At 43.1% G+C, this 17020-nt stretch overlaps 2 protein-coding genes and 1 long non-coding RNA gene across 4 annotated transcripts in view; 1 reads left to right on the top strand and 2 right to left on the bottom strand.

Annotated features, from left to right (window-relative positions):
- Positions 1-356: 356 nt before the first annotated feature.
- Positions 357-1867, bottom strand: LOC134483776 (uncharacterized). The gene is made up of 2 exons (XR_015652433.1): positions 1773-1867; positions 357-984 (listed from the first exon to the last, which is right to left on the bottom strand). It is a non-coding gene; the product is annotated as an uncharacterized LOC134483776 (long non-coding RNA).
- A 22-nt stretch (positions 1868-1889) lies between these two features.
- On the top strand, positions 1890-16491 carry Thumpd1 (THUMP domain 1 NAT10 acetyltransferase adaptor). Of its 2 annotated transcripts, XM_087560980.1 has the most exons (5): positions 1890-2158; positions 3261-3435; positions 4700-4948; positions 5946-6164; positions 15470-16491. In XM_087560980.1, exons 1-5 carry the CDS (start codon positions 1928-1930, stop codon positions 15478-15480), a joined length of 885 nt encoding a protein of 294 aa, XP_087417106.1. In that variant the 5' UTR covers positions 1890-1927; the 3' UTR covers positions 15481-16491.
- Positions 8489-17020, bottom strand: part of Acsm4 (acyl-CoA synthetase medium-chain family member 4) — a 24412-nt gene continuing 15880 nt past the window's right edge. The window contains 7 exon segments of the mRNA NM_181695.2: positions 8489-8767; positions 10012-10131; positions 12161-12260; positions 12353-12480; positions 12982-13083; positions 13202-13282; positions 14753-14876. Of these exon segments, the coding sequence (NP_859046.1) occupies positions 8681-8767; positions 10012-10131; positions 12161-12260; positions 12353-12480; positions 12982-13083; positions 13202-13282; positions 14753-14876 (742 nt within the window). The 3' untranslated portion in view covers positions 8489-8680.

The following is a 17020-nucleotide window of genomic DNA, read 5'->3' as shown; positions in this document are numbered from 1 at the left end:
CCAAGGTCTATCTATATAGACTATATACTATACCATACCTATACTATAACTGAGATCTATACTATACCATCTAAACTATACTAAGATCCAGGCAGGTATGTCACACTTTCCCTATTTTTCTTAAACCTTTACCTTTTCTTCTCCTCTTTTACTTGGATGAGGTTTGAAGGTAAACGGGAAGAGAGCACCCTTCACGATCCCCCAGTACTCCCACCAACCTAGGGTTGTCTGGGCAACCTTTCCACCGGGCACTTGACACCATTCTTCCTTTTCCTAATCAAGAACGTCACTTCTCCAATTAACCCTCTGTCTTGTGAGGGTTCTAAAATTCAAAACAACCCGAATAGGCACAAGAGTCCAGCAAAGCATGGTCTTTATTTGAATTAGGCAGCAAGAACCGACTAGGCAGGGACAGCAGCACAGACTGGGGAGCTGACTGCGTCTTCAAATGTCCATCTCAGTGAGGGTGCAAGCAGACGGCACAATGTATTGTACTCAGTCCCCTACTGATGGATCAGGGACACAGGAGCTAAACTGCATCCTGAACCAGGATGTTACAGAACTTTTTTTTTTTTGCAGATTTACAATTTTATTGATATTTTGTACATACATATGGTGTATTATAATCAAATCCATAACCATTCAGTTTTCTCTAATTCTTTTCCTTTGCCCACAAACCATTACTTTCTGCTAATGTCATGTATCCTTTCTTTTAAAAACTATTGGGTCTACTTAGTGCAGCCAGCATGTATATGATTGTAGAGTCCAACGAGGGTAACCCTTAAGGAGCCACATCACTGAAGAAAACTGATATTTCTACTCCAGCAGCCATCGATTTGTAGTATGTAATTCTCAGCTGGGGTGTTACTTTGTAGACCTCTCCCTCTCATCCAGGTTGGGATATTTGTTGGCTTGATCTTGGATGTGTCTTGGGGATGTAGTCATAGTCACTATGAGTTCATATGGACACTGTCCTTGTCGTGCCTGGAAAACACGTTACAGAACCTTTAAGCCCATGCATGTGTGTTTGTGAACACACATGGTCGTTAGTGGACGGTCGCTGAGTTGACTTCCCTCTTTTCACTGTGTGGGGTCCTGGGATCCTGAGACCTGGGAACAAATGTCTTTTCTGGCTGAGTTGGCTTATTATTTGTTTATTGTTTTTTAATTCTTGAGTTATTTCTACAATCCATCCCACACTGCGCGCCTCTCTGTGTGTGTGTGTGTGTGTGTGTGTGTGTGTGTGTGTGTGTGTGTGTATTAGATAATCTTTTTGGAACGAAATTGCTTTTGTCCCAATCGTTTAGTTCAGAAGCAAGCAATGTAACTTTCCTGTCAAAACCAAGGGCATGCAGAACATCTTACTACAATGTCACTCTTACATTAGGACATCTGTGCCTAACAGAAGCATGGAGAAAGTGATTATTAATACAGTAGCTCTAGTATTAACATAGTATTAATTAATATAGTATTAATTAATATTACAACTTAGTTTTTAATGTTCCCATGGTGCCAGGGTCTGTCTGCCTTCACTAAGTCCCTTCTGTTCCTCGTGGTGATATGGTAGACTTTGGTGACTCCTGAGAAACCTTATTATAAGGACAATAAATGTTATGTTCCTCTGATGGCACAACCTCCTTGGACAGGGACTAGCACAATAAATATTAACTTTAAAAAATCAATAAATATGAATGAGTAAATAAACCATTTCCTTGTGAGAACGTTTTACACCCTGCTGGAGTCCAAAATCTACGTTTTAATCCTGGCTTCACCTTGAAGCGGTTGTCACTCTGTGAGAGGACCGGGCGGAATCTGAGCCATCGAAAAGTGCCTTGCCCGACTGCTTGGCAAATTGTCGCGTACGTGTGACGCAATCACCCCGCGTCCGCGCAGACGAAGACGCCGAGGAACGTGGATTGTAGGTAGCATGGCGGCCACAGCCCAGCAGTCCCCTCCGTCGGTCGGCGGAAAGCGCAAAGGCAAATCCCAGTTCCTGCCGGCCAAGCGGGCCCGACGCTGTGACGCAGGCGGACCGCGGCAGCTGGAGCCCGGCTTGCAGGGCATCCTCATCACCTGCAACATGAACGAGCGCAAGTGCGTGGAGGAGGCCTACAGCCTGCTCAACGAGTATGGCGACGACATGTACGGACCCGAAAAGGTACGAGCCAGGGGGAGAGTGAGCCGCCCGCGGGCCTCTTCCGGGGAGCGGAGGCGGCAGTTGCTTTGCTGCGCCTGTACGGTGCTAGCACGACCTCGCTTACCTTCCCGCCCCTGGTGTGACCGCTATTGCGGCCGCCTGCCTAGTGGGTGTGTGCCTCCATAGGTTCTCTTAATGACTAATGACAGTGGCTCCCACGTATTGATTGATTGCCTTTGTGGACCAGGTAGTGTGCTAAAGACTGCAGATCTTGCGTCGGTGCGAAGTTGCTACAAGCTAAGATCTCTCCGAGGTAATGATAGGGATGCTGTTTTCCAAGTGCACTTGAAAATACATTTAAGAAAATAAAACTTATGAACCCCAGATCTTATCCTATGGTAGTTTGGCAGCCGTGATATTGCTACTTAGACTCCGTATACACCTGCACACTCTGAAGTGTGGAGAAAGGTAGTTTAGCAGGCCCCATTACTTGAGAGAAGGGGACAGAATAGGAATCCAAAGACTCCTTCAGTGAGCTCAGTTATTTTTATTACCTGATTGAAAATCCCCTTGGCAGGAAAGAGAACTGGGCATTAGGCATATGTCTTGTCTTTGCTCATGCATTGCTTGTGCCTTGTTCAAGTTCTCTTTTTGTAGAGCCCCTTTTGTTTTTGAGAGAAGATTTTGCTGGCTACCTCTAGTTGGCCTCTGCTTCCTAGCTGTAGGGATTGCAAGCACTGGCCATCATATTGTGTGCTCTGTTTCTTTTTTCCTGTTTTTGGAGTGGGTATCGAACCCAGGGCCTTGTAGGCAAGTGCTCTACTACTGAACTAAATCCCCAATCCGTGTGCTCTGTTTCTTATAGCAGAAGTAAGGGGTTTAGTTCTCTTATATATTTGGTTCTAATCCTACAACAGCCATACTGCCTGCCTGTGAGATGACACTGCACACAGGGAATTTATTTCTTAATGTACATCTGGAAGTAGTATTATATTAATCTAATAAAATTTATTGTCAACAACGTTGAGACCTCTGCCACTGGGGGTTTCACATAAGTAGTTAATTACAGTGTTTGAACATGAGCTGTTCTGTAATTTTTGCCTGTTGGTTTTTATGTAAACAGTTTATAGACAAGGACCAGCAGCCCTCTGGAAGTGAGGGAGAAGATGATGATGCAGAGGCTGCCTTGAAAAAAGAAGTTGGTGACATTAAGGCTTCTACAGAGAAGAGGCTGAGAAGATTCCAGTCAGTGGAGAGCGGAGCAAATAATGTAGTTTTCATCAGGACACTTGGGATAGGTATGTCTGAGTAACAACAGCCCTAAGATCATCAGTCCCATTGTGTCTGGGCATTTCTGTTTCAGCAGATGCTGGTCAGACAATGGTTTCGTGGGTATGGTTGTTAATTACTCTGTGGAACTACTACACATTCCATTAGCAGTGTATCAGTGTGAGCAGGTTTTTGAAAACATTTTCAGGTGACTTATACCACACTCAGGGAATTTGCTTTTTTTTTTTTTTTTTCCAATTATGAAGCTGAATGCATTTATTAAAGAATGCTTGAATTTAGGGATTTAAGATCTTCTGAAATCCAGGACCTTTTGGAACCCTCATCTTTCTTTCTGAACATAGTTTTTCATTTCATTTCTTTTTTTTTTTTTAAACTAGGTATATTTCTTTACTTATATTTCAAATGTTATTCCCTTTCTTGGTTTCCTGTCCATAAGCCCCCCTCCCCCATACGGGTGTTCCCCCCATCCATCCCCCTTACTGCCCCCCCCCCCCCATATTCCCATGCACTGGGGAGTTCAACCTTGGCAGGACCAAGGGCTTCCCCTTCCACTGGTGCCCCAACAAGGGTATCCTCTGCTACATATGCAGTTGGAGCCCTGGGGGGGAATTTGCTTCTTATTCCACAGTTTGGAAGTGGTGTTATTTTAGGTTCCTAAAAATGTGGAGAGGTGGAGGGTGGTGAGCATAGCATTGGCTTAAAAGCAGGGACCAGGCCGTGCCGGACCCCTCCTTCGGTAACTTAAGGTAGAATGAAGTGTATATTCTGTCTGTGCTTAGTACCAGGCAGTTACCATTTAGGAATGGAGGGCCTGATCCACTTAAGACCTGGAAATAGAATTCCTTTGGCTTTCAAATGTGATCACTAATTTGAAAATATTAACACTGTTGTCTCAGTAGCTGTCTTAGTTGGGAAGTAGCCAGTGAATCACTGTGTCATGCTGTGCTATGTGGTGCTAGGATTCTTCCCCAGCTGAGAGCTGGCCGTCTGTACTCATTAATTATTGGATTAGGTTCTTCAGTGATGTACAGATAATGTTTATGCTATGCAATGCTTGTTACTCTGATTTGTATTAGAAGAAAACAACAGTAAGGCGTTGTGGTTTAAGTTTGATTCTGAGACTATCCAGTTATATATGGTAGGTCCCAGAGAATTACTAGTTGCAAAATAAAAACAAACAAGCAAAAAAAATGTGGGTTTTTTGTTGTTGTTGTTGTTGTTGTTTTTTGTTTTTGTGTGTGTGTTTCTTCTTCTCTTTTCTTTTTCTCTTAGAACCTGAGAAATTAGTGCATCATATTCTCCAGGATATGTACAAAACCAAGAAAAAGAAGACACGGGTTATTCTGCGAATGTTACCTGTCTCAGGTACATGTAAAGCATTTTTAGAAGATATGAAAAAATATGCAGAAACATTTCTGGAACCCTGGTTTAAAGCCCCAAACAAAGGGACATTTCAGATTGTATACAAATCTCGAAATAACAGCCATATGAATAGAGAAGAAGTCATTAAAGAGTTGGCAGGTAAGTTCTCTGAGTAATCTTATATAGCCTGCTCTGGTTAAAACTTAGGCTTAAAAATGTTTGTTTAGTACATTTTTTTCTTCAGCTTATATATCAGCTCTCACTAATACGGCATGTGAGGTAGATTCTCTGGTAGAAGTCTTTGCAAATCAAAATTGAATATTTGGGAAAATACAGTGGTCTGTCCATACCCATGGGTGATTGTCATTAGATGCCCCAGGGATGCCAAACCTGTGAGCGCTCAGGTAAGTCTTACATAAAATTGGCTGTTTTGGTGTGATATTTGCATATAACCTACACAGGTTCTCTTCTATATTTATATCATTTTTAGATTATTTAGAATACTAAGTCTGTTGGAACCTCTGAAATAGTCGTCTTGTTTAGAGATAATGACAGTTAAAATCAGTCTATTCTTGTTAAGTGGAGATATCCTTTTCTTTCTGAAGAATTTTGATTCACACTTACTTGGGTTTGCACATGAGTGCAGTGCCCACAGAGCCAGAAAAGGCTGCTGTTTCCTTTTGAGCTAGGGCCAACAGGTGATTGTTTAGCTTCTCAACATGAATGCTGGGAACAGGTAGGTCTTCTGCAAGAGCCGTGCATGCATTTCCACAGAGTCATCTCTGTACTCTGCCAACTGTGCTCTTATTAAATGTGTCAAGTTTCATTCATATTTATTAAAAGCATTGATAGAGCTGCATATCCATGCCCTTGATCCCACAGTTGGGAGGCAGAGACAGGCTGTTGTTATGAATTCCAGGCCAACCTGGTCTACATAGTGAGTTCCAGGACAGTCAGGGATACATAGAGAGCCTGTCTTGAAATAAACAAAACAAAAAAGTATTCATGGAATTTGATTGACAGTCACAAAGAACAAGGACTTTTTATAAACCTAGTTTTAACAAATCCTGTCTAGTAAGGGATGAAAGCCTCGTTTGACTCCCATCAGGCTTCATGATACCTTCCTTCTTAGCCCATTCTCCTATTTCTGTTTCAGGAATAGTAGGCAGCCTCAATTCAGAAAACAAAGTGGATCTCACTAATCCAGAATACACGGTGGTAGTAGAAATCATCAAAGCTGTGTGTTGCCTGAGTGTTGTGAAAGATTATGTGCTGTTCCGAAAATACAACCTCCAAGAAGTAGTGAAGAGTGCAAAAGACTCACGGCCTCCCCCAAAGCTGGGAAATGGCAAAGAAGCACAACTGGAACCTGGTAGTAAGTTGAGTCAAAATGATCCCCCCAAAGGGAAAAACAACCAACAGGCAGCACCGGAGAGTAGCGAGGAGCTGGGGCAGACAGTGCCAGGGTCCGAAACCCAGGCAGGGAGTGAAGGAGGAGCTAAACCTGAACCTGAAAGTCAAGGCTCAGAAGGACCCAAGGCAAAGGAAAATGAGCTCTCCTAGGTCATTCTGCAGGAGGTGGTCTCAACTGTGGAATTGTGATAATGTATTTTGACTTTTGTGTGCTACTCAATGCTGATCTCACAACCCCCCTTGTCAGTTTTGTTAAAGCCCTTCCAGGCCTGTCTGTTGGTGTGTGCAGACCATGTACTGGTTCCTAGGGGAGGGCACCAGGAGGATGGATGGTGTTGGCCTCTGCTCCTCATTACTCTCTCTAGTTTCCTCTTGAGCACTGCCAACTGATGTGGAACTGAACAATATCTGAGTGGGAAATGAGCAGGACACTGAGGAAGGTGTGTTCTACAGCTCAGCTGTCCCTGCCGTTCCATTACACACAGAAGTGGCACTGTGGATTATGTGGGAATCGCTTTGGGATGCTTTTTTTGTTTATGTTTTTGGGTTTGTTTTGTTTTGTTTATGTTAAGAGCAAATCTGATGGCTCATTGCTCCAGGTTTTTTAGAGACGGTATGAGGTAGAACAGGACTGCTCTAGGTGTAGACCCATGGGTGCTTATGATAAGGTTAGGGATGAGGAATCACTGCTGGGTCACTTCCATATCCTAGTACAAAAACAGAAAAGAAAGCCACTGTACCAGGGTTTCTCTGGACTTGGACTTTCTCTGGATTGTCAGCTTGTGGTGCTTTCAAGTTCTCCTCACAGGCAGAGAGAGACTGGAAGGGTAGACGGGACCAGTGACTACTGTAAAACAAACTATCCAGGTGGGGCCTCTAACATTAGGCTGGGAAATAGGTTTGTGCTTGATTCTTAATACATGTTAGAAAATAGTATAAATGCTAAGTTGGTTAAGTAAAGAGCTAGTGACATGAGAGGATATATTTCCTGTCACAGCTAGAGGCTTGCTTGGTAAGACAGACCAAGAGGATATGGGAGAAGCAGGAGAATAGGCATTACCTTGCTAATATAGACGGGGCTAGACCATCCTTGGGTGTTTGACATGTTAACTCAGGTCTGAGATTGAAACCATCTTAAAAGGATACGCCTTAGTATCACTAGGGGGAACAGATCACGGTGCCTTCTTGTAGCTTGCTCTGAGACAGAGGGACTTTTCTTTTAATAGACTGTGACAAAGGGCCTGAGGATAAAGTACCGTTTGCTCAGACAGGAAGTTCTGGAACTTGGCAAGTCGCTGCACTTGAGAGTTTGATGTATACTTTGCTGTGATTGGCTTTTTATTTGTCTCCACTGAGTCCCAAGTGTGACTGACTATTTGCCAGTTGTACAGTGCTATGCTCTTAGGATCTAAGTTCCCAGCTACTTTTGCTCTGCTTTCAGATTGGCTGACTTTGTCGTCACTGACTTCTCAGTGTGCTATTTACAGGTGATCGCAGGGTAGGAGCTTACTGGTCAGTTTAAACCATAGCAATTAAGACAGAAATAAAGACGCAGAAACCAAATCCCTGTGCTGAGGGTCAGCATGCTGGTCCTGCTCTGCAGACAAAGGAGTTAAGCCTGGTCCTGTAGGACACATTTGTCCAAAGCTGAATACAGGTTTCAGATATTTCTACTGTATTTCGTTCTTGGTACAGCTGGACTTTCAGCTTTTCAAAGTTACTGATATTTTAAAAAATAAAAATGAATTTGTTCTGTAGTTTGGCATTCTTATTTTTTCTATGCCCCATATTAAATGTCTTCTGATGTGTATAGTGTGTTTATTATAAACATGTTTTTCTATGGTATAGTGTGTTTACTGTAAAAATGCTTATATGCTTGATTATGTATCAAAAATCCGGGCTCATCATTCCTAAAAAGTAAAGATACAAAATTTATTCCTGTGTAGTTAATATTCAAAGAATACAAGTTTAAAATATCTTGCAGGATTTACTTAAAGCACCTATCTCATACTGAGTTTTGTTAAAGTCATTTACTGGCCTTTGAATCATTTATACTTCTGATATGAAGAGTATTTTTAATCTGCTTGAAAGGGGTGACTTCATAAAGACTTGTTATGCAGAGGGGTCAGTCTTAGGACAATTCATCTTTGGATTAGTCAGGACAAGATGTATAAAACACAGATTCATGGTATGCTGCCCTTTTCTCTGGAGTTATTTGACCTTTGGTACTTCATTCTCTGTGTTTGTTTGATCATCACAACAGTACCCTTCTCAAATATGTTTAGATTTTGCTTGTTTATTGTTTTCCTAGATACAACTATTTTCAAATAGGAAAAAACATGTTAAAGCATTTAAAGAGTGAAACAGGAAAGACAAAGCGTTTTAAGAGTGAAATAGGAAAGAGTATAGTCACTGAACTATCAGGAAGCAAGTACTGAAACCAACCACATCGCTCCTCCCACCTCGGTTCTTATCCAGTTATGCCCGTCCCCACTCCTGGTCTCTTAACACGTTGCGTTTGATTTTCCCAGTGATTGTCTTGGGGAGTTCTTGAACAAATTCCACCTGATGACAGAAAAACACATCACGAGGCTCTAGATTCCATGTGTCTCACCCTCGCAGTCAGTGCAATCACAGAAACCCTGGGCTAAGGGTTAAAATTGGAGATTCCGGGCTTTGGATATCCTTCCAAAAGTAAATAATCTCTTCATCCTTTGGTTTTCCTCTGTTTACACCTAGAATCCAACTGCCTTTTACTATACCTGGTTCAGAGAAAAGACCTCTTAAAATGCCAGTCTTTTAAGAGCTGGGACCTAAAGAATCTGAGGAAAATCTTAGGGATGATTTATAGAGTTGGTAAGGGTTTAACCTTACACCCTGACTTAGTCATACATTTTGTCTTTGATTTCTCCTCTCAAACATGTTTAAGTCTGTGCACCTTTAAATGCTTTCTCATCTCTTCTGAAAGTCACAGTTACCAATTTATTTCAATGGAGAAAGTGTGAGGATGGTTGGGTCAGATCACTAACATGAGTCACATTTTTGCTCAAATGATGTATTGGTAATTAACCAGTAGCAGCTGATAGCAGTCCTGCAGAGCCAGAAGGCACAGCAGCCATCCTGTCTTTATATGTGCTTGTTCTTCTCTCCTTCAGCCTTTGCAGAAAGAGTTCTCTCTGTGTATGTGTACACTTCTGAGGTTTAGATAGGACTACTTGAGCACCTTGGGCTTAGAGTAGTATCATAGGCCATTTTCCTTTGTAGGTCTGGTGCCATGTCTAAAATTAGGAACTTGGTGATTCTTAACTCTCACTCCCGTTCCCAGGCCCTTACTAGTCCTGAAAACATTCTTAGTATTGCAGTCTCTTTTTTTTCTTTTTTTCCATCTGTGTGTATGCATTTTCTTTGCATGTGTGTGAACACACCTATATGGGTACACATGCACATCCTCAGTTAACTCTTCCACCTAAGAAACCAGGTCTCTTAGTCAAACCCAGAGTTCTCAGATATGGCTAGTCTTGCTAGTCAGCTTGCTCTGGTGTTCTACTTCTGCCTTCCAAGACAGGTGAGCCAGCACACCCAGCCCACATATACCAGGGTTCTGGGAATCTAAACTCCAGCCCTCACACTTTCATGGCAAGTACTTTAGTCATACCCCCAACCCCCGCAGTAAACGATTGTTTGTAGTATTGTAAATATAAAATACTTTACAACAAAAACTACCAGAGTTAAATTCAAGAGGTATCTTCTAGGATACACAGCAAGTATAAAGTGAAAATCCAACACAGTCGTAGGTAACTTGCACCTACCTTTCTTGGGTACTTGTAAGGTGCTGTTGAGTTTTTCACATGATCCTGAAGTTCAGCAGTTAACTTCTCACGGTTGGAGGACTTGAAGGGTGCAGCTAATACAATAAACGCTTTCACCACCTGCAGCAGAAAAACCATTTGCTTGTAAAACACATCAAGGGTTTGGAACTATTGCTGAATGCAGGCATTGACTGTTGATAGCAGTGCAAACTCCAGAGACTGGATGAAGCTTGGGTACAAATTATAAAGAATATTTGAGGATCTCTTCCCAGGGCAATGGACTGTGATTATGAGGAATGCTGGGTTCGGTTTATATATCCCATGGACTTAACACTTGTATGAGGCAGTCCTTGATTTTGAGGTGCACATTTATGCCATGGCACCTCTACAGTGAGAGGCATGTTGAGCAGGTTGAATGGAGATTCTAAAGAGGATAGTCTGTAGAGATCTGACAAAGTACAGAATCAGGAAGGGTCTATCTGTAAGGGGTTGCTGTCCTCCCAGTTTTTCCTTCATTTGGAATACTGCTTAAAAACACTTATAGAGGTTAATTAGTACACTGATTCTAATTGGCACTTGCTTCTGGCATTTGACTGAAATCAGTTATATTGAAAAGATGAGGCTGTAGCAGCAGGAGAAGAATGTTTTGCAGATTGGAATAGATCAAGAGCAGAGAGGGGAAGATGTCGTTCAGAGTGCTCTGTGGAAGACCACTGGTGTGTGAGAGGGAGGCACAGAAAAGGGGACGGAGAGAACTGATAGCCACACTGGCTCAACATTTTTCTGCTTGCTGAGTCTTCAGAAAACTTCCAGGAGGAAAGGGAAATGTGCCTCCTAAATAGACCCATGGGAATTTTGGGCCAACCTTGGATACGATTTCCTATTCCTATCTCTAAGAAATGTATTTTGATGGGGATGCTTCACTCCTTTAAAAGGGGAACAAGAATACCCTTGGGAGGGAATAGGGAGGCAAAGTTTAGAACAGAGACTGAAGGAACACCCATTCAGAGCCTGCCCCACATGTGGCCCATACATATACAGCCACCGAATTAGACAAGATGGATGAAGCAAAGAAGTGCAGGCTGACAGGAACCGGATGTAGATCTCTCCTGGGAGACACAGTCAGAATATGACAAGTACATAGGCTAATGCCAGCAGCAAACCACGGAACTGAGAACAGGACCCCCGTTGAAGGAATCAGAGAAAGGACTGAAAGAGCTTGAAGGGGCTCGAGACTGCATATGAACAACAATGCCAACCAACCAGAGCTTCCAGGAACTAAGCCACTACCCAAAGACTATACATGGACTGACCCTGGGCTCCAACTGCATAGGTAGCAATGAATAGCCTAGTAAGCACCAGTGGAAGGGGAAGCCCTTGGTCCTGCCAACACTGAACCCCCAGTGAACGTGATTGTTGGGGGGAAGGTCATAATGGGGGGAGGATGGGGAGGGGAACACACATATAGAAGAGTAGGGGGAGGGGTTAGGGGGATGTTGGCCCGGAAACCAGGAAGGGGAACAACAATCAAAATGAAAATAAGAGATACCCAAGTTAATAAAGTTGAAAAAAAAAAAAAAAGGAATGTATTTCGAGCTGTAACGGTTGTATCTGATGCTTTTGCTTACACAGGGAACAACAGCACATGAGTTGTCTAAGCAGTATTCCCCTCGTGTCTTTCTAATTCCCAAGACCACCATATCATCCAGGCGTGGCCATTTGGCCTATACAAGTTGCTGGGCCACACTGGCTAGAGATGTGGTAGAATTTTCCTGAAACGGGTGCAAAAAGAATCTACTCCTTTCTGGTAGGGAGGAGACAAGTTACATTTATTTGTGTCTTGAGCTGATTGCTATGTGATAAGAGGAACTAGAACTTAGGATCTCAGGCAGACAAGGGAGACAGCCTTGATAACATCGCAGGTATGCTGGTCTGAAGCTTGAACCCCTGAATTAAGGGGCATTTCTGACCCAGGCCACCCAAAGAATACCAGACCTCTTTGGGGGGTAGAAGTCATTTGTAAAGTAGATTACCTGGCATACATGTACCTTTGAGAATTAAACAAGTTACCTTAAGTTGGCCTTTGCCATGGATACATGAACAGAACTTGAAAATGAAATTGCTGCTTTAGTTCTGACATCCACCCTACCTCTCCTCGGATTGGATCTGGACTGCTGACAACAGCTGACTCAACTACTGCTGGGTGCTCTATCAGTGCACTCTCTACTTCAAACGGCCCAATTCGGTACCTGCAGAGGGAAGGAAGTCTTTGATCATCACATTCTCCAAATCGGAACTCTCCCATTCTGCCATGCCATCAGTTTCTTAGAACAGCACAAACCCGGAGGATATAATGACATCATCAGCTCTGCCGACAAACCAAAGGTATCCATCATCGTCCATCACTCCTCTGTCTCCAGTGATGTAAAAATTTCTTCTTATTGTGGCATCAGTCTTCTCTGGATTGTCCTACCGATCAAAGGCATTTGGGAATTTGTCTGCTAGAACAGACAGAGGTGTGACGCCCACTGAATGACTTACACATCTTACTTCTAAAAGAAGTCTGGGTTTTGATAGGACAGGTCCTAGAATAGAGCACAAAAGCTCTAAGCTCTAAGAACTAACCCTCTCCTATGAACCTTGGGTTTGCATGCAACCTCTTCTGCCTCAGCAGGTCCACCTTCCTCTCTAAGGACAGCCACTACAAATGGTTTCTTTTTTTTTTTTTTTCTTTTTTTCGGAGCTGGGGACCGAACCCAGGGCCTTGTGCTTGCTAGGCAAGCGCTCTACCACTGAGCTAAATCCCCAACCCCTACAAATGGTTTCTTATTTGTAGAATTTCTCTTAGGAGTGCTTTCACCGAATGGATGTTTTTCTCCCCACTTTGCCCAAGAGCCAGCAAGACATGGTAGATATGAAATTTGGGCCCATTTCTGAATTCGGGCATGGCTAGCATTTTCTTGTTCATACCACATATTCAGAGAAGAAGCAGAAGGGCCGATCAGACCCCAGCCTAAGGGCAATCTCCCCTTCCTTGCCCGATGGTAGGATATTTCCATGTTCATCTATAATCTGGAATAAAAGAAATAATGTCTTTCATTTTTATGTATAAAATGAAAACAGGCTATGAGAGGGGAGAACATGAAAGCACTCTTCTTCCTTGAACCAATCAGATCTTTTCTCAACCCACCTGCACATCGTAGGGCACTACTCCCTTTCCCATGGAGCCTGGTTTAATTTCTTCTCCTTTGCGATTGGCGCAAATTATTCCCTATGACAAGGACATGTTTTATATAAGTGTACAAATTCTGACAGTGAAACTTAAGATTCAGGTTTGGGGGCTGGGGCGATGGCTGAGTCAATAAAGTACTTGTCATCAAACACGAGGACCTGAGCTTTGGTTCCCAGCACTCATGCAAAAAGCCAAGCTTGGTGGTTATGAAATGTAAGCCAGTGCTAGGGAGGTGGGGACAGGTAGATTCTTGGCTCACTGGCAAGCCAGTCTAACCTAATCCATGAATGCTAGGTCCAGTGAGAGAACTTGTCTCAAAAAAATAAAAATAAAAATAAAAGATAGTGGCGGGGCTGGAGAGATGTCTTGATGTTTAACTGAACTCATAGGCAGGTAGGCGGGCATGTTGCCCCCCCCCCCCAATCTTCCCAGAATGCAGGGTCATTCTTCTGGGGTGAGGTTTTTGGAATAGTTGATCTGTGTACCAGAGTCACCAAGTGCACTGTTAAAACACAAATGGCTGAGCTTCACCCCCAAGGTTCTGATTTAGTGATGTTAGGTAGGATCTGAGGATGTGCTTTCTACCACATTTCTCTATGGCATCCACGCTGCTGTTTTAAGGACCATACTTCTTTTTTATTGTTGCTGTCTGGACTTTGAGACAAGGTCTAAAGATCTTATTATGATATAATGGAGGCTAGCTTTAGACCCATGATGTAGCTAAGGCTACCCTTGAATGTGTGGTCCCTTTGCCTCAACTGCCTGTGTACTGGGATTACAGACATATCCTGCATCTAGCTTAGGACTGCTTAGCTGAACACCATGCCTTCTAGGTTCCACTGGGTACACATTGTAATAGATTCTACTGAGACTCTTGGGGGTAAGGAGGTCTTTCTCAATGCAATGGCAAGATAAACCCCTCAGGTCCAGACTCATCAATCCCTAAATTCCTGAGATAGCTGTTTTGCAGGGAGGAGGCAGGAAGGCCAATCGCACTTCTTCTTAAGCCATACCTAGCTAAGCAATTGTCAAATGATAACTATTAACAGCAAGGTGTTCTGAGAAGTTCTATGAAGGTTTGTAGTATGAGTGGGGCACTTCAAGTGCTCAACCCTAGGGCTGAATAACCCCAACAGACAGCCAGATCACCATATACATAGTTTCTGTATCCTTGGAATCAACTAATCAAGGACTTAAAGTGTGTGTTTTTTAAAAATTGAACCTCTATTGTATATACAAGCATTGCTTCCCCATTATATCCCAGTGACACAGACCGCAGCTATTTAATTAGTGGTTTTAAATAGCAATGTTGCATTGCATTTGGTACCTTAGGTAATCTAGTGATTTAAAACATAAAGGAAGATATGTTTAAATTCTGTGCAAATCCTGTCCCATTTCATATAAAGAGCATGAACTTTGGAGGATTTTGGTATTGTCTAGGGTCTTAGACCCAATCTCCCACAGCCACTGAGGGAAGACTTGTACACAAACTTTGTCCCTCAGACATACCACTTCAGTCTGTCCGTAGCCCTCGTATAGCTCCAGCCCAGTTTGTGCCTTCCACTGTTCCAGCACCTCGGGGTTGAGTGGCTCCCCTCCTGTCAGGCAGTGCCGCAGCCTCTTGAATTGATACCTGGAGAGGCAGAGTTGCATGGGCTTTGGTGGGGGGGACATTTCATCACAAGTTCAGATGTTCAAACAAGAGAAGCTCTAGGAGAGCAGGCTGTAGAAACACTCACAACTTAAATGTTTTCTGAACATCCCCTGTATTGCTGGATAGCTTCTAGTTGTATGAGGCATATGAGTGATGAAAAGAATATTTCTGAAGAAACTGTTTTGGCAGGTGTGGAGCTTAGAGGGAAAAGGGGTAGATCAGAATGGTAATAATAATAATACTACAAAGTATTATAATTATGAATAAAGAAGACAACACAGACTGGGTGGTGGCTGTGTGATAACAACTCTAGGAACCCTCTTAGAGTTCTCACAGTACCTATTTTACAGATGGGGAGATTAAGGTTTAGAGAGGTTAAAGAAACTGCAAAAGCCTTTGCAGTAATAGAGCATCAAGTAGGCTACTCTGTAATGGGAACTTATCAGACCAAACTCCCAAGCATGTCATCAACACCGAATCCTTGTCACAGTGTCGTAGATGAAATTAGTGGGGATTTAGCAAGGCCAAGTAGCAAAGTCCTTCCTGTTTGACGTTGGATCTTGCACTTTTAGCTACTGGCTGATGGATCAAGACATGGATGCACGGCACGGTCTGACTCTCACAAGTAGTGGGGCCCCAAACAAACAGGAGGCTACATGAGCAAAATGTACTCTGTGTCTTCAAGCAACCCTTATATAGCTTTGGACTACGCTTGAAATGTGAGGCAAGAGGCTCACATTGACGGCCACAAGGAGATGAAGCTGACAAGAAAAGAGGAGGTGCCTATCCGTGTCACTGTCTTATAGTGCGTCCTCCCTGGGCATCCAGACCTTAGTGGGAAAGGAAGATGGTCAGGCCTACAGGACTCAAGTTAGTCTCTTCGTCTTTCTCTTTCTGTGTGTGTGTAACTGTTCCCTCCAAGATTGAAACATTCTCGTCCTACAAGAAAGCTTTTTCAAACTGGAAAGAGACAACTCAAAATAGCTTCAGGAAGTCACTGAAACTCACCAGGTCTCACTAGGCCCCTCCTTCCCAGAGTAAGCAATATAAGTTGGAAAGAAGACTCAGACAAACCAATCTGCAAAGAAAACTCTGAAACTAGACCAGCTGCCTGAAAGTAAATAGTAGAAAACAGCCCAGCTTTCTGCAAGAGGTTTAAAATGACAGTGACTTGGAAAGGACACTCTCTCCAATCGGTTGAGCTGCATGCAGGCTGTGCAGTGAGTTCTAGGTTCCCAGATTTTGTGAGCTGTCAGTGGAGTTGGAATAGACTTTGATGCTGCTGCTGTTTTTGAGTCATTTCTACTCCTGCAAGTAATCACTCACCCTACTAAAGTAAGTCACCCCAATACAACCCAGTGGTTCACCAAGTTGGACTTGGGTGGTATTTGTACTTTGGTCGGTCATTGGCTGTCTCTCTAGGGTGAGTCAATGTGTGTTTTGTGTTTTTCCAGGAAAAGTTTTATTACACAACACCGTGTGCTAAATTTTAATTAATTATATAAAAATGTATCAACTCTACCTGACAGGTGGTGGATGATTTGGCTAAAAGATATATAATCCTGAGTTATAAATTTCATTTGCTTCTCTTCAAGGATGCATATGTGTGGTTTTTGTTTGCCTGTCTTGCTTTGAAGGGGATAATTCTAAAGGGTGTGTGTGTGTGTGTGTGTGTGTGTGTGTGTGTGTGTGTGCGCGCGCGCGCGTGCATGTGTGTGCTCCTATAGGTGTGGGTGTATATGTGTGCTTAGTTGCCCATGTCTGTATGTCTGTGTAGGTCAGAAGGCAATCTTAGGTGTGATTCCAAAAGATACTATCACCTTGTGTTTTGAGATAGGCCTCAAACTCCTCAAGCAGGCTATTCTGGCTTGCCCGTGAGCCTCAGTGATCCTCTTGTCTTTGTTTCCCTAGTGTTAGATTACAACTACACACTACAACTCCTGGATATTCATGCTTCAGGGGGATCAAACTCAGGTCCTCATGCTTGAGTGGTATCTGGTCTATCTCCCAGCTCTTCCCATGGATTTTAAGATGGCATACGATTTTGTCCCCATAAGGTATCAGGTAGTATCTTAGGACATTTTGCTTGTCATGAATGAAGGAAAAGAAGAGGACAATGCTAA

Source organism: Rattus norvegicus, chromosome 1 (assembly GCF_021556685.1).
Source record: "Rattus norvegicus strain SHRSP/BbbUtx chromosome 1, alternate assembly SHRSP_T2T, whole genome shotgun sequence".
Classification (NCBI taxonomy): domain Eukaryota; kingdom Metazoa; phylum Chordata; class Mammalia; order Rodentia; family Muridae; genus Rattus; species Rattus norvegicus.
This window is presented reverse-complemented; position numbering and strand designations above follow the sequence as displayed.

What these genes read in the sequence shown, in the direction of transcription:
- Thumpd1 (XM_087560980.1), top strand. Translation starts at nt 1,928, where the DNA reads ATGGCGGCCACAGCCCAGCAGTCCCCTCCGTCGGTCGGCGGAAAGCGC. An exon ending in ACATGTACGGACCCGAAAAG is followed by an intron (nt 2,159 to 3,260) that starts GTACGAGCCAGG and finishes TTATGTAAACAG; the next exon opens with TTTATAGACAAGGACCAGCA. An exon ending in CATCAGGACACTTGGGATAG is followed by an intron (nt 3,436 to 4,699) that starts GTATGTCTGAGT and finishes TTTTTCTCTTAG; the next exon opens with AACCTGAGAAATTAGTGCAT.